The 17,912-nt window shown below is 38.2% G+C and overlaps 1 protein-coding gene across 3 annotated transcripts in view; it reads left to right on the forward strand.

Annotated features, from left to right (window-relative positions):
• LOC127583295 (uncharacterized) overlaps positions 1 to 14,589 on the forward strand; it is a 42,136-nt gene extending 27,547 nt beyond the window's left edge. The window contains exons 10-13 of one of the 3 annotated variants that reach the window (XR_007958241.1): positions 2,826 to 2,917; positions 5,480 to 5,609; positions 9,940 to 10,032; positions 14,506 to 14,589. Coding sequence is in view for 2 of the 3 variants with exons in the window: in XM_052039142.1 (XP_051895102.1) it covers positions 2,826 to 2,917; positions 5,480 to 5,609; positions 9,940 to 9,971 (254 nt within the window). In the remaining variant the exon portion in view is untranslated. Of the gene's footprint in view, positions 1 to 2,825; positions 2,918 to 5,479; positions 5,610 to 9,939; positions 11,124 to 14,505 lie in introns of those variants that run through there. The other 2 variants (XM_052039142.1, XM_052039129.1) reach the window with 2 other exon arrangements.
• The last annotated feature ends 3,323 nt before the right edge of the window (positions 14,590 to 17,912 follow it).

Here is a 17,912-nt window from a genome sequence, read left to right on the forward strand (position 1 = left end):
AAATCTAACCACACAAAGGATTAAGAGAGAATCTTTCACGCTCTGTGAAGAAGCTTTCTTTTTCAATCTTTTTATTAATTTTCAGATTAATACAGATTGATATATAGCATCAATATTTATACATGTAATACAAAGAGATCAGGATAACAATCATAGCATAGATAATCATAAAGAACAATAAAATATAAAAAAAACTGTAGATCCAATGATCTCTTAGTAAGTGAATATAATATGTCACGATCCAGCAACAAAAGAAACACACTGAGCATGATTCAGTGTTAAAAACTATTTTATTAATCACTACTTATGATAATACGTAAAATAAAAGTAAAAATGTTAGTATGTTAGAATTCAAAAATGTTAAACTTTGAACGTTAACCCCAAAACTAAACTCTTCGTGTGTGTGTGTGTGTGTGTGTGTGTGTGTGTGTGGCAAAGTCCAAAACTCCCAGTTCCGGAATGGTTCTTAAAGTTCAGTTCCGCAAGCCATAAGGTGAAACATGAGCAAGGGCTTCTTCAACAACCACCGTTGTCTGAAGATAAGATGTAGACGTAGAGAAACATAGAGAGAGTAAATACGAAATCCAAATGTTCCACGATGGAACCCCAGCGACACTTCAGTGTTTACTCGGTAGTGACTTCCTCACCCCGAAAAGCATCCGAATCGTGGTCGTCCACACACAAATACCTGTTTCCTTCTACAGGTCAGCAACAAAGTGAACTCCACCGGATTACTTCCAACTTCCATACATGGATTTCAGTGGCAGACACAGTTATAGTTTCTCATCCATCGTAGAGAAAACTGGCAGGCTGGTGTCTCTCTCCCTTCTCTCTCTCTCTCTCTCCTTCTGACTTCTTCAACAATGTCATTACGTTCTTTATCTTCTATTGACGTAAGCACGCCCCACACACACATACACACACACTCTCTATCTTAAAGGGACTTACACTGATTCCGTAACAAATATAAAAGAAAGGAAAGAAAAAGATATATAAATTTTTTTTAAAAACCCAAATCAATAAGAAAAATTATAAACAATATAAACTAAACAAAAAAAATTTTTAAAAAAAAGCAAACAACAAAAAAAAAGAAAAAAAAACTGGGCTAAAATTTCTCAGTAGAAACAGAGCAATATTATGTCATCAAGTCCGTTCCTCCAAGTTGGAAAGTTATTGAAAGGGGATCTACATCATGTGAAAGTATTGAATAAATGGACTCCAAATATCTTCAAATTTAAGCGAAGGATCGACAGTACCACTCCTAATTTTTTCCAAGTTTAAACATGATATAGTTTGAGAAAACCATTGAAAAGTAGTAGGGGGTATTAAATCCTTCCATTTAAGCAAAATGGATCATTTGGCCATTAATGTAACAAAAGCAATCATACGGTTAGTGGAAGCAGATAAATGGCCAGCCTCTATTCTTGGTAATGCAAAAATTGCAGTGATAGGGTGAGGTTGTAAATAAATCTTCAATATGTTTGAAATAATGTTAAAAATGTCTTTCCAATAGTTTTCCAGAAGAGGACAGGACCAAAACATATGTGTCAAAGAAGCCACATTCAATTTACATCTATCACATATAGGATTTATGTGGTGCTCTGTGAAGAAGCTACTTAATTAGTTCCTCTCCTTCACTCTTTCTTCATATCAGTTTCTCTCTGAAAATTATTATGAATTCTATTTCAATCACCCTTTCAGGCATTGCATTTCAGATAGCTAATTGATGCATTAAAGAAATAACCACATTATTTACTTTATCAAAACCTTCAACTTTTCATACTTCTCGTTGTAACCTTCTCTTTTTGTGGAGAACATCCATCTCTGGTTTCTCCACATAACCTAATTCCCTCAATTCTGATACCAACCTGCTAAATTTTCCCCATACTCTCTTAACTAAAGTGTGCTGACCAGTATTCAAGATCAATCAGTGACTTGCAAAGGTTTACCATAATTTCCTCAGTTTTGTATTTTTTGCCTTTTTATAAAACCAAGGATTCTGCATATTATTTTACCAGCTTTGTCAACTTGTCTGGAAACTTGAAAGCTTCGGATATCAGAGCTTCAGTCTCTTCAGTCTTCCAGCCCCACCTTTTAACATTCTTCCTTCCAAATGCATGGCATCATATGTCCCTGCATTAAATTTCATTTGCCAGGTTCCGTCCACTTCGTTAGTGTGTCCCTTTCCTCCTGACATTGGATTCAGTTGTCCTTGCTGTTCACTACATTTCTAAACCTTGAGTCATCTGCAAATTTGGAAAATATGTTTGCCTGAACCCAAGTTCAGATCACCAAGAAAAGTGAACAGTGCTCTTCATGCAAAGCCTGCAGGGGCACTTTTACACTTTACCCCGGTCTGAAAAACAGAGATTCACCAAAGCTGTCATATCATTGGTTTAGTTTTGTATCAATACGGCCAGAGTCACTTTAATCTCATGTGTTTCAATTGTAGTAACAACCCTATTGTATGACACTTCAAACATTTTTGAAGTCTAAAAACATAACTGCACAATCTTGATCAAAACTTTCCATGTGTTGACTGGGATGCTAACTGTAAACATTCAAATGGCTGACATTCATGCTGTATGCGGAATAGTCTCCTATCTGTTCTGAAATTCATTGAAGCATCTCTTCATTAAAGAACTCAACTGAGCTTGTTAGATACAACCTACCTTTAGTCTTGGCTTTCATTGACACAGCCATGTTTTAACATGAATTTTGAAAAAGCATTCCTAGTCATTTCAAGAATTCTAACTAGGAGCAGGGGTGCAGCCCAGGCATGACTAAGATTTTTTGATTTAAAGATTGTTTTCTTTGATTCCTAGTAAGAGAGTTTGAGCTTGGTGAACTTGCAAAATCGTTGGAGCATGTGCAAGATAAACACAAAAATTTAAATAAACAGTTGGATGGATTGAAGGTAATTTATATTATCTCTTCAATGTTCAGTCATTCCTTTTATGCAGTTGTCCTAAAGGGTTCATTCAGAGGATTTTGCAAAGAGAAATATTTGTATTTTAAAACAGTAAAAGCACAGTTGTGCAGTATATGTCAAATGATTAATATTAAATGTTAACATAAATTCATGATGATGACGGTGAGAAGGCTGTAAGAAGCCCCTATTTTTAAGCTGACTTTGGAAGGCTGCCATTCAGTAAGAGTTCCCTACTTCAAATCCACATTCCTGCCAATCTCCCTTAGTACCAAAAATATATCCATCTCAGCGCTGAATGTACTCAGCAACTGAATGTACTCAGCAACTGAACGTCCACAGATCTATTTTGTTAAGAATTCTAAAGATTCTCAATAGTCTAAATAAAGAACGTTCTCCTCATCTCAGTCCAAACTGGCCAATCCCTTATCCAATGGACAATGCTTCTTAGTTCTAGATTCATAGCCAAAGAAAAGAACTTCTGAATATTTTATCTCGTCAATACTCTATATCCTCCAGTGAACGTTGGCTCATTGTATTCAGTCATTCCTCAGACAACTACTCCTTCGTCCCTGGAATCAAATGAATCTATCTGCACCACCTTCAACATGAGCAGTATATCAGATATAATCTGATCAAGCCCCTGTATAATTGCAGTGAGACTTTCTTATATTGGGCTCCAAGCCCTTGCCATAATATAAACATTGGTTGTTGAGCTCGTACGTTAATATTGTAATCATACCTGGATCCCTCTAAACACATTTGTTTTATTTTTCCACTAGCCTTAATGGCAGGCTAGAAGTGTCTAGATCACCTCGCATGTTGTACTCCTCCATTTTGGATTATCATGACCACAGAGCTAACCCATTTCTATATCCCTTTTCCGGCTCTTGAATAGTTTCAGCTCGCTTTCCATTCTTCGAAAAAGAATGAGGGGATCTTATAGAAACATACAAAATTATGAAAGGGATAGACAAGATAGAGGCAGGAAAGTTGTTTCCATTGGTAGGTGAGACTAGAACTAGGGGACATAGCCTCAAGATTCGGGGGAATAGATTTAGGACGGAGATGAGGAGAAGTCACTTTTCCCAGACTGTAGTGAATCTGTGGAATTCTCTGCCCAGGGAAGCAGTAGAGGCAACCTCATTAAATATATTTAAGACACAGTTAGATAGATTTTTAGCATAGTAGGGGAATTAAAGGTTATGGGGAAAAAGGCAGGTAGGTGGAGCTGAGTCCACGGCCAGATCAGCCATGATCTTATTCAATGGCAGGAGCAGGCTTGACGGGCCAGATGGCCTACTCCTGTTCCTACTCCCTATCCCCCCCCCTCCCCTTCTCTCTCTCCCCACCTCCTTCCCTCTCCCCTCTCTCCCCCCCCTCCCCTTTCTCTCCCCCCTCTCTCCCCCCCCACGTGTCCCTCTCTCTCTCTTCCTCTTCCGTCTGCCTCCCCCGGTTGAGTAATTCCCTCCCCACGCCGGTGTCGGGCCAGGTGTTCGCTGCTTGCGGATCCCCGCAGTCCCGTCGCTCCGCTCCACTGCCCCTGGCTCGCAGGTAAACGCTGAACCTGGTCGGTGTGTGTGCCGTGGTGGGGGGGGACATTGGAGAGGCTGACCTGTGGGATCCCGGCACGGCCGGGGTGGGACCGCATGGCACCGGGTGCGGCTCCACCGAGGAAGTTGCCGTCCCTCCACTGAACTGCTGGTCGCAGGTGAGGCTCCAGGGGGCACATCAAGATCCCAGACCCTGCCACGTGGTTTGGCGGGGGGGGGGGCGGGGGTCAGATGGTGCTGTTAAAGCTCCACAATCTTAATGAATGAGGAAGAAAGGAGCAAGCAGGAAGGGCCAAACGGTCAGCTGCCTCCTGTTTATATCCTTTTTGGGCTGGCTGTTCGGCCCATCGAGCTGATGTAGGCATGCACGGTGATCCCAAGTCCCCCACTAATACCAGAGGGCATTTAAGATGAAGAGGGGGGTAGGTTCAGAGAGACGTGAGGGTAAGTTTTTTACTGAGAGAGTGGTGGACGCCTGGAATGCGTTGCCTGATAGGGTGGTGGAGGCAAATTCATTGGGGGCTTTTAAGAGGGGCTTGGATGGGCACATGAATGAGGGATATGGGCATCCTGTAGGTAGGAGGGATTAGCTATGTCGGCACAACATTGTGGGCTGAAGGGCCTGTTCTGTGCTGTACTGTTCTATGTTGTTATGTTTCCATGTTTTAAATTATCAGCAAACTGGGACACCCTTTGCTTTTTCATCTTGGTCTTTAATATAGGTTATAGAAAGCTTGTCCCAAGCACTGGTTATTATGGCATCTTACCTGCCAATCTGAATCCATTTATTTCTCCTCTTTTACCATCCATATTAAAATGTTAGAATAATAAGATTAATTCTGCTTTTGTATCATTGTATTAGCTTTTTGTTGTATCTGACATCCCTATATGTAAAGCAAAGGCGTGTTCCATCAAATGTTTACATTACATCTTAAATGTCATTTACCATGATTTATCAGACTGTTGATTTAAAAATTACAAATGTTTTCTATCTTAGAATCAGAAGATAAAACTGGAAACTGACCTTGCGAATTTGAAAGCCTATGGAGCATCATTGGATGCACAACTGGAAAGTTTAAAGATGGTTCCATTGCTCTTTCAGTTCCACATTCAAATAATGGATAATGGTGAGATATAAATTACACTGATGATCATTGCTTTTATTAACATGCCAACTTCTAATGGTATGGACTAAGCAATTCCTGATTTTTTTTTGTTACACTGTTCTGGCTTTTGTGGAACATTTATTTTGTACCCTGCAAATTTTAACATTGATTTATATTAGCTCAAGATACCAGTGCTGTTCTATTTAGCATCACTTTGATGAGAAGTTTTAGTAAGGCGTTTGACAAAGTTCCACACGGTAGGCTTCTTCAGAAGGTCAGAGGCCAAGGGATCCAGGGAGGCTTGGCCGTGTGGATTCAGAATTGGCTTTCCTGTAGAAAGCAGAGGGTTGTGGTGGAGGAAGTGCATTCAGATTGGAGGGCTGTGACTAGTGGTGTCCCACAGGGATCGGTTCTGGGATCTCTACTTTTTGTGATATTTATTAACAACTTAGATGAGGGGGTGGAAGGCTGGGTTAGCAAGTTTGCAGATAACACAAAGATTGGCGGTGTTGTGGATAGTGTGGAGGGCTGTCGAAGCTTGCAGAGGGATATTGATAGGATGCAGAGCTGGGCTGACAAGTGGCAGATGGAGTTCAGTCCAGAGAAGTGTGAGGTAGTACACTTTGGAAGAACAAACTCCAAGGCGGAGTACAAGGTAAATGGCAGGACTCTGGGCAGTGTGGAGGAGCAAAGGGATCTGGGGGTTCATATCCACAGATCACTGAAAGTCGCCTCACAGGTAAATAGGGTAGTTAAGAAAGCTTATGGGATGTTAGCTTTCATAAGTTGGGGGATCGAGTTTAAGAGCTGCGAAGTGATGATGCAGCTTTACAAAACTCTGGTTAGGCCACACTTAGAGTACTGTGTCCAGTTCTGGTCGCCTCATTATAGGAAGGATGTGGAGGTGTTGGAGAGGGTGCAGAGGAGATTTACCAGGATGCTGCCTGGATTAGAGAGTATGGATTACGAGGAGAGACTAAAGGAGCTAGGGCTGTTCTCATTGGAGAGAAGGAGGATGAGGGGAGACATGATAGAGGTATACAAGATATTGAGAGGAATAGGTAGAGTAGACAGCCAGCGTCTCTTTCCCAGGGTACCAGTGCTCAAGACAAGAGGACATGTCTTTAAGGTAATGGGTGGAAGTTCAAGGGAGATGTCAGAGGGAGATTTTCACCCAGACAGTGGTTGGTGCATGGAATGCGCTGCCTGGGGTGGTGGTGGAGGCTGATATATTGGACAAGTTCAAGAGATTGTTAGATAAGCATATGGAGGAATTTAAGATGGAGGGATATGTGGGAGGAAGGGGTTAGATAGTCTTAGGTGTGGTTTGAAGGGCGACACAACATGGTGGGCCGAAGGGCCTGTACTGTGCTGTATTGTTCTATGGTTCTATGGTTGTTCTATGGTAGGACAGTGGTGTGCGTGGGGGTTGCTTGTAGCTTTCACCTCATTTCTCTCAAAATAGCACATAGATGGGATCCCTGCATCACCAATTATGAAATTTCAGAACTCACCTCCAAGCATTATCTCGGAGGATAAAAAGTACAAATAATATCCTGCATTGTGCAAACTACACTAAACTCAGCCGTCATTATGAATCCAGTTTGTACACCAACTAGTGGAGAAAAAGAGACATCAACCCTGAGGCTCTGTACCTGTTCAGACATGTTTCCTAACTCCAGCTGCTTTTCTGAAGAAACTGGTTGTTACAAAATGGGATTCTTTAGCATAAAATGGATTCCTTTCTTCATATCATTGCTTAGTTAATTTTTCTCCCCTATCAGTATTGTAGCTTGCTTCTTTAAGTGTTTGCTTTGTATATCACACATTCACATCTCTCATAGTCCTTGGTTTTCTTGATGGCAGAAATGTGACAGTCCAAGTTATGTGGTTATGAATCAAGGGCTACTTTGCCTTTCAGGACACTTGTTTCCAGGTTCTTGGTGGACTGATCCTTAGAGTCTCCAAGTCTCCTGCACGTGCCCAGTGACTGGTCAAGCATAGCCATGTACCCAAACCACTTTATTAAACTGCAAGAGCGAAATTGTGAGATCAGTTTTTTTTTGAGTTTGCTGTTGGTGATGTGGTCAACAGCCATTGTTGGTTGTTTCCTTAGCTGTCAGGCATTAAGCTTTGTAGTAACCTCACTGAAACTCCTGCACTCTCAACTTTAGGATGTGATTTAAAGTTGAATTGTTCTGATCGTGGTTTTGGTCACCAACCCTACCAATTTTGCTTGGTGTAGTGTTAAATTCAGTTTGGTAATGTGCCTATAAGGGACAGAAGCTGTGTATTAATTTAACTAGTAATAGTCTTAAACTATTTTAGTTTTAATGTCATTAGTTGCCAATATGATGCCATAAAATCCTGTTATTTGTTTGAATTTCATGAGTCAGGTAATAAAACAAAGCATCTCTGGTACTTGAGAACTTATAGCATTTTTTGTTTTGACCAGTCATTAAGTCAGGATAAATCTTTTAGTTTATAACTTAGGAAATTGCATTGTGCAGAAACATTGTCAATCTTTGGATATGTTAATGAAGTAAAGGTGAATATTATTTCAAAACAATTTGATACCATTGATAATTCAGTGCCATGTTGGTTAAGATCTAAGTTCGCAAAAATAAAATGAGACTCCTACTTTGCAGCCATCTTACAAATTCTAAAATTGGTTTGGGCAATTTGTAATTTCCTTTTTATTACAGATTACATCAATGTCAAGCAAAGTCTTGTTTTTTTTCCCATACAGCATAACTAGGTAGTAAAAGGTAACAAGTCTGCACTAATAAAATTTGCTCATTGATATACATTATTTTGATCATTGAGTAAGCCTGAGAAATAGTTTGGCTTTCACCAAAGTACAGTGCAGATCGGAGGGATGGATTGGAATGCCCTCCAGGATAATAGCAATAATTCTGATGTATAGCCACTGTTGTCTTTACAGGAAGTATTCATTTGTGCACAGCAAACTCTAAGATACAGTAATGTAATAATTACCAGATAGTCTATTTTTGTTTGCCACTGTAATGCTTATGAAATTGTAAGGATACCTTGGCTTTATTTTGTGATACCTCTCAATCCTATAGAAATATTGTTTGTATTTATATTTACTATAATTCTAATGTCTCATTCTTTTTGTGTGATACAAATTAATAAACACCATAGGTAGTGATTGCCAGCATAGCATTGACCAATGGGAAGATTCTAGGATAATCTAATTTGTCTTCACAATCGTTTTCTCAAATCTTAAATGTTTTAAGATAATGGTAATAAATTTAATCATGGCAATCATTTGGATGATTATTCCTGTTACTACGATTGAGTGATAAATTTCAACAAATTCTGAAGAAGGTTTTAGTAAGAGAAGGCAGACTTAGGCGTTGGTCTTTCCAGAAAAGGGGATAAATAGTCATAAATTCATTCAGTTGTGAGGATTTTAAATCTTTTTATGATTTGTAGACAGGCAGCTGGGTGAGGTATTGCACAAATCTTTGGCAAGCTAAAGTGCATAGATGTCTTAAAATGCTGGTTATATTCTACACTGTCATTATGAGTAGAGAGATCTGAGAATAAGATGAAGATGTTGGAATTGACTTTTAATTTGTCGCGAAGGAATACTGAAACATCCTAATGATTCAGAGAAAAATTGTGTTCTGTTTGAATTGGTCTTTATCTTTTGAAGTGAAGCCTATCATCATTTAGTATGGAGCACCTCATCCACTCTTTCATGAAGATCTCAGGTTCAATGCTTGCTCTCTGTTGAGTTAGTTGATCTCAATTGAGCTGCAGATGGCTTAACTTGCCTGGTTTAAGGATGGGGAAATTGGCCTGACTTCTTGCTGCTCCCTAGTAATCTTTACTGGTAGTACATGTGTGTATGTTGGATGAGAAAGGATTATGTTCAGCTGTAAATTTTTTTCCTTACAATGCAGTAGCCATTCATTGTTTATCATCAATAATGAAAACTGAAAATGCTGGAAATATTCAGCAGGTCAGGCAACATCTGTGATGGAAGAAAACAGAATTAGCATTTCGGGTCATTGAACTGAAACATCAATTTTGTTTTTCTCTCTCCACAGAAGCTCCCTGACCTGTCAAGTTTTTCTCCAGTGTTTTCTGTTTTTTTTATTTTAGATTGCCAGCATCTGCAGCTTTTTTACTTTTCACTTCTTATCAATGCTTGCACATGAAAAACAGCTATGTGAGTGCTCGCTTTTGAACATCTTTAATATGCTCTGCTGCATTAATCAAAGACAGAGAAATTAAGTAGCTAAAGTCATTTTGCAATTACGTACAAGTTAACTGAGTGTAAAAAGGATTCAGTTGTAACTAATTATGCATGATTTTGCAGGAGCACTTCCATTTGCAAAAATCCTTTGTTAAGATTTGAAGAATATAGAAAGTGAATGATGAAGAATAGAAAAGGTTTGAAGCTGCAACTCAGGTCAGATGTGAACATTGAATTTCACTGGATTTCTATCTGTTAAGAGATTTTGTCTGTTGAATTTGACTTTCATGGAGCAAAACTATTGTTTTTATTCAAATGCAGTGTTTTATTTTCACACTGTTGAGTATGTTTTTATTGTGCTCTGCATCTGGTTATAAAAGCATGTTGAAGAAAATATGTTCACCCTGTGGTCTTGGTTGTATTTGATTTTTGCACATTGAGAGTTAGCGAACAGGACATTTTTCTCTTTATATTATGATGGGTTTAGACTTGGTGCATTACAAGTTATTAGATGGTTTAAATACAATAGGGAAAGATATTTGGCATGGTTATGTAATACTAACCTTAGTTCAAATCGATATTCTTTTTTCTCCTTCTCCTTTGTTTCTTTCCTTTTGGAACACTAAAGTCTTGTGGTTAAACATGTTGTATTCTGCATGTACCAAGTGTCACAGCAATTTTTACATGTGAATAACTGTAGGGGAAAATGGTCTCCATATATGTGTTTTCTACACATTCTGGCCTGTGGTTTGCCTTTCATTTTAAAGAAATAATGCATTTTAACGGAAAACTACTTTGCCCAGTTATTTTTTGAAGTAGCAAATGCAATTTTTACAGTTGTTTGTGTTGTTTGCAGCCATTCACCACATTACCATATGTTATGTACAAAATGTACATGTCTATCATACTAGTTTTGTTTTAGAAGGATAAATTAGATGGTGATTTTTAAAGCATATATTTTGCTGAATGATATTATTTTCAATTGATGCCAATCTAGTGAAGACCAGATTTCCAGTAAATGGCTTTTGTCTTAACATCCATCATTGGTGCTAGGGTAGTGAAACTTTTTAATTGCACTTTCGTATATGAATCATATTGTAGAATGTGTATTTTTAAATGACACTATAGAAATCTATGAACTCCTGCTTTATAGATATAAGAAAAATCATTGTTTTGGTGTTCTAAGTGTTTACTAAATCATTGAGAACAGTGTTTTCTATATAGTATTGATACATTTGGACAGAGAAAGTACTGTATATTTATTTTTTGTGGAACTGTCAAATGCAATAAACAATTTTTTAAATCATACTTTATTTACTACTTATTTGCAAGGGAAAACTGCAAAATTTGTATTTGTGTGTTGTCTTACATATTGTAATGATGTACAGATTTCCAATGGCCTTTGCAAGAACAATTGGTAATAATGTGGAGTGCCAGTACTGACTGGCATAGGAGTCAAACTGGAAGAAATGGTTAACATGCAGGAATTTGGTTTGTAGAAGGATAAACAATCTTTGATTAATTTCCATTTAAAATTTCTTTTACTGTAATAATTTGCTCAGTAAAATTGAATGATCTCACTGCTACAGAACAGAATGGTTTTCCATTTTTGATACCTAGTACAGCACAGAAAATTCTTCATATCTATTATTTGAGATAGTAAATATTTGAATTGTCTTGGTTTGCCAAGAACAGTCAACACAGTTAGCCTTTTGCTAAATGTAATTGCCTTATAAAGCAAACCCATTAGTTTGACAGAAAGTGTTCGTAGTGTTTCACGAAAGCAACTTGATAGAATATTTCAGGTACATGATGCATGAGAAAATATAACAGCATAAGTAGAAAATTATGTAGGAACATGAGAAACCCTTGTATAATTTCAAGAGTTTAATCTTTGGATGCAAAATTAACCAAGCCTAGTGCAGTGTGTGTTGCAATCAAAGTATTAACTGAATGATGTAGCAATTTGTTGTAATTTGTTTAATTAAGGAGAAGTTATGCTATTAATATTCATTGGTGGTAATGCAAAGACTGTGAAATATGTCGTCTTTGTTTCTGCGTGTTTACATTTCAAGTTTGTGGTCCAGAAGAAGCTGTGTAAACGTTTTTTTGTGGCATCACTTCTGTGGAACTGATGACTTGAAAATTCATTCACATTAGGTTATGCACTTACTGTTTGTGTAGGTGAAAAAATTCCACTTCATCAGATCCAAATCCACAGCATAATTGGGGTGCAATTATCAATCCTTTACCTCGTTGTATCACACTTTGACTAGTTTCAATTATTTCTCTAAATACTTTTCGTTCAAATTGAGGTCTGCTGATAACGGAGAATTGAACTCATGCACTCCACCGGCAATATCAAATCTTCATGGATGAGCTCAAATATTAAGATTTGTAGGAATGCATATGTTGGCTTGCAGCTCAACAACTGTATGGACTCAGTGCAGTGACAGTGCATACAAAAGTGATAGTTTTGTGCTCTGAACCCAAAACACAGTAATGTATCTGTTGACACACCTAAGCTCACTATATATTGGGTGATTACATGCATTTTAATACTTAGAACTGACCTCCATCCAGCCCCCTCAATAGTTTGGTTCGGAATTTTATATTTCTACAGTTAGTTTAATAATATGCAATATTATGTGTATTGCACCTGTTCTTTTAACTATCAGATGAATTGTCTTCCTGTTACAATAACGTGAATATTTTCACATTTGTGTAATCTACTTTATCTATTCCATGCCAGTCTGCACTGCAGCTTTGAACAAAAACTGGAGCCCTGTTGATATTGATGACATTAGTCATCTAATGTCATCAGGTTTTTGAATATAGTGGGATCAAGTCTCCATAAATAGCACTAAGGAGACATTAAATCTCGAAACAATTTGGTGTGCTTTGTGGTTATTAATAAATGTGTCAAAAATTTCTGCTTTAATTATTTACTGATTTCAACCTTGTTTTTGTTTCAACCTTGGTCTTGTTGACAAATGCTTGTTTCAGCCCAAAGGCCACCAGTAGAACTGGAGTAATTGTGATTGTTGTTGCAAGATTCGGAGCAGGATCCAAAAGTTTTATCCAGAATTATTCATTCATCATTTGCTGATTTCTGTTTAGCCAGGCAGACCCAGCAACAGTTCAGAATAGTCTGATTAAGATTTGTAGTCTTAAAACACAAATGCGCCACTCAGAATTATGCCCGATATTGGACAAGTACTGAAGATGAGCCCTGATTAGCATCGTACAAAGATTTTGGCATAACTTCCTTGTTTTTCGACTCAACTAATAAGGACAGTTGGCTTCAGATTTTCAGCATATATGGTTATAGTTCTGCCTGGAATTTTGTAGATGACGTACTCAAATTGAACAGTAGGTGGCAATGCTTTGTGCTTTATGACCACAAAACTGACCAGATTGAAATTGTGATTTAAATCTCAATGAAAGTAGGTAAGCACTTGCAGAACTTTTCTTCAGGAAATCTCTCTAAAAATGAGTAAAATGGGTTGTAATAGGATTTCTTCTTGCACCAAGTATTTGAACTGATTGCACCATCCCTTTTTAATATTACACAATGGAAGTTCTACAATTTGTTCAGAATACTGAATACATTAGTTATCCATGTACTTTACACAGAAGTATAGTTTGTATGCATACATGATTATAACATTTCAAACAGCCAATAAAAATAATTTTAAAATATTTGCCATATCATTGAATATGATGTGTGAACATCATATTGTTCTTAATGCAGTCACATATTAGTGATTTGATATTAAATGCATAAATACAAGGTTAAGGTTTTAAGGGCATTGAATTTAATAGATTTCATTTGATCATAATGCACATTTACATAACTTCAGGTGTTGCCTCATAATGGTTTACTGCACATTAATGTTTATTGATGTATACCAAGAGTTAAGTGAAACTAGATTTATATCTGTTTTCCAATTTGTAAGTGTCATGTCAATCTTAATAGCAGCTGCATCAACTAATCTGAAAACATCCATTAATTTCCATTTACTGGAAAAGAAAGTAATAAATGGGAGCAGGATTTGACTATCCAGCCCATCAAGCCTCCTTTGCCACTCATCAAGGTCAAGACTGTTCTTCTGCCTCTGTGCCATTTTCCTGCACTTTCCTCATGTCAATTGATTTCCTCAATATCCACATCTCTGTTTTGAATTAACTCATTGACTGAGACTCCATAGCCCTTTAGGGTTGAGAATTCCAAAAGTTTGTCACCCTCTGCATGCAGGAATTCCTCCTCATCTCGGTGCTAAACAGCTCCTTGCTCAAAACTCCTCAGCTGGGGGAAACATCCTCCCTGTATGCAGCTTGTCAAGCCCTCTGACAAAAATTTTGTAAATTTCCAGAAGGTCCCTTCTTTTAAGCTCTAAAGAAGACGGGCCTAGTCTACTCAATCTCTCCTATTAGAGTAAGTTTACCATCCTTAGAAATTATGCATCAATTTAACTTCAATTTCCTTCTATGCAGTGCTGTAGCTTGAGTTTCATGAACCACATTTCCCTACATTTTACACTAATTCTGTATATTTTATCATTTCCTAAAACTATTAATCTTTTGTTATCCTTGGGCTCTTTGCTGTCACGTTCCTTCTAGATAGTGTTTTATCAGGTGAGGGAACAGCCTTGATCCATCCATTAATTTGATATTTATACATTACAGATCTTAAGCAGGCATCATCGGATAGGAATCAGGAATTGAACACCTGGTCAATCAGCCATATTCTGCTACAGGGTCCTCAAGGTAATTATAGCATTCCATTTGTTCTGACTTATTCAGCAATGAGGAATAATTAAACCTGTAATCAGTAATCTATAGTTTTTGCATTGTTAACCAACTAAACCATTGGATGCCATGTTTTGTATTTTTAAAATCTACATTGGCATTATTATTGTGGAAGCAAATCAGTTGCAACAGGAATATTTAACAGCCATTAACTTTTGGGATTATTGCATTGATGATGTTTAATTTCACAGTCATACAATGTGTAATAGTCATCTTCAGACACACACTACATCTGTCACAGTAATTAACTAGTGTGGTACCTTCAGCATAATGTGAATTCATGAAGTCATCAAGGTGAATATAACTTGCTTTTTAATGGTCTGCTTATTTTACAAAGATTAATTAGCTTAACTTCATTCATGGCTAAGGTACCAAAAGGGATTATTAGAGAAAGAGCATGATCACCTGGAGATAAGAAGAGTCATTAAAAACTGAATATTGCTTATTCGGTTAAATGTTTTGAAGTTAAACTAGTGAATGAAGGTAGACTACATATACTTGGAATTTTGAATAGGATTTGACAAAATGCTGCAGAATATGTTACTCGATAATTTACTTTTTTGGATTGGATTAAAGAATTGACCTTATTCCCTTATTGACCTTATTGGGTGGGGTGGGTGAAGTTATTAATGGTGACCAATAATCAGTATTGTCCCACAGGAAATGTTGTTAAGCCTATGGGTTTTTACAATCTTTGTTAATGACATTGGGTCTGGTTATTATGATAGCTGTCTGCAAGTTGCAGAGTATATTAAGCTCCATTTGACAAAGACATTTAACAAAGATCAATGTAAAGGTCTACACATGGATTGGACCAGATGTACTAGTGTTTGCCCACAGGATACATAAGTAAAGTCTGTTGGGAAAGATGATGATTTCTATGTCAGTACTTAATTTTAATGTTCATAGCCAATGATGTGAAACGACAGAGAACTATTAGATTGCTTTGCTAGGAAAATTCATTATAAATCAAAAAGCTCCACAATCTCCTTCAATAATGTATAAGTTAAGCTCCATTTAGAATACAGTGTCCAGTTTTGATAGCCTTAAGTGGGTGGTGTTAATGTTTAGGAAAAGGTTCATATGGAGCCTATGGAAATAATGGAGTTTATCTTGGTTTCCCTTTAAGGATTAAGTGTTGAGTCCAGTTAGTCAATAGAATTCGATTCATGACATGCAACGTAGAATGTAGAACAGTGACTGAGATTGTGACTGAGATTATGACTGAGGTGTAAAAAATGAATAGACTAAAGATTGATTATTTTGGTTAGTTAGCTGAGGGAGAACCAAGGTTGCTTGTAAAATTTAGGCAAGGGTAGAACAAAGTTACATTTTAGGAGAGTCTTTTCCTGGAGTAAAGTAGATCTGTGCAACAAGTTGTTGTTCATACATTGCTTGAATTTGTGCACTTCTACAAGCTTTCAATAAAGCTGTAGGAATTTCTAGCCTGGCTAGACAACCTATGTGTATAAAGTATAGGTGAGATACTAACATACCTTAATGGCTACCGCCTGGTGGCTCTGACATCCACCATCATGAAGTGCTTTAAGAGGCTGGTCATGGCACGCATTAACTCCAGCCTCCCGGAAAACCTCAACCCACTGCAATTCGTCTACTGTCAAAACAGGTATGACAGACACTGTCTCCCTGGCCCTACACTCATCTCTGGAACATCGAGATGGTAAAGACACCATCATTAGACTTTTGTTTATTGACTGCAGCTCCGCCTTCAATACTATAATTCCAGGCAAACTCATCACCAAATTCCGAGACCTGGGACTCCACACCTCTCTCTGCAACTGGATCCTTGACTTTCCTGACCAACAGACTGTAAGGATAGGCAGCAACAACTCCGGCATGATTATTCTCAACACTGGTGCCCCCTACTCTACTCCCTATATATTCATGACTGTGTGGCAAGATTCTGCTCAAACACCATCTACAAGTTTGCAGGTGATACCACTGTAGTGGGCAGTATCTCAAATAATGATGAGTTGGAGTATAGGAGGGAGATAGAGAGCTTAGTGACACGATGTGGTGACAGCAACCTTTCCGTCAATGTCAGCGAAACAAAAGAGTTGATCATTGATCTCAGGAAGGGGGGCAGTGCACATACACCTGTCTACATCAATGGTGCTGAGGTCGAGAGCTTCAAATTCCGAGGAGCGAACATCACCAATAGCCTGTCCTGGTCCAACCATGTAGATGCCACGGCCAAAAAAGATCACCAGCGCCTCTACTTTTTCAGGAAGCTGAAGAAATTTGGCATGTCCCCCTCGACACTCACCAACTTTTATCGATGCCCCATAGAAAGCATCCTATCTGGATGCATTACAGCTTGGTATGGCAACTACTCTGCCTGGGACCACAAGAAACTGCAGAGTTGTGGACACAGCTCAGCACATCGTGGAAACCAGCCTCCCCTCCATGGATTCTGTCTTTACTTCTCGCTGCTTCGGTAAAGCAGCCAGTATAATCAAAGACCCCACCCACCCCAGACATTATCTCTTTTCCCCTCTCCCATCAGGTAGAAGATACAAAAGCCTGAAAGCGTGTACCTCCAGGCTCAAGGACAGCTTCATTCCTGCTGTTATAAGACTCCTGAACAGTTCCCTAGTACGATAAGATGAACTCTTGACCTCACAATCTACCTTGTTATGACCTTGCACCTTATTGTCTACCTGAACTGCACTTTCTCTGTAGCTGTGACACTTTACTCTGCATTCTGTATTGTTTTACCTTGTACTACCTCAGTGCACTGTTGTAATGAATTGACCTGTGTGGACAATATGCAAGACAAGTTTTTCACTGTGCCTCGGTACAGGTGACAATAATTGATCAATTCCAATTTTATGGCCAATGTGGTCTCATGAATTAATTTTGATTGCTTGAGGGTGTGCACAGGAATTCTGATGCTAATGACTATGTGCATAACGCAATGGATCAGATTTTTCTCGTCATTATTTCCATATGTTCTAACAAACATATATGATCAGGAAGATTAGAAAAATGTTTTGTGCTGTTTATTGGCCAGGGCACAGAATATAAGAATTGGGATGTCATGTTGCAACTTTACAAAACATTTGTTAGACTGCAGTTCTGGTTGCCACACAACAGAAAGAATGTGATTGCAGTGAAGAGAGTGCAGAGGTGATTCACCAAGATGTTTCCTGGATTGGAGCACTTTAGCTATAAGGAGAGTTTGGAGCAGACGGATTTGTTTTCCCTGAAGTGAAGGAGGCTGAGGGTTGACCTGATAGAGGTATATGAAATTTTGAAAGGCA

Source organism: Pristis pectinata, chromosome 2 (assembly GCF_009764475.1).
Source record: "Pristis pectinata isolate sPriPec2 chromosome 2, sPriPec2.1.pri, whole genome shotgun sequence".
NCBI lineage: Eukaryota > Metazoa > Chordata > Chondrichthyes > Rhinopristiformes > Pristidae > Pristis > Pristis pectinata.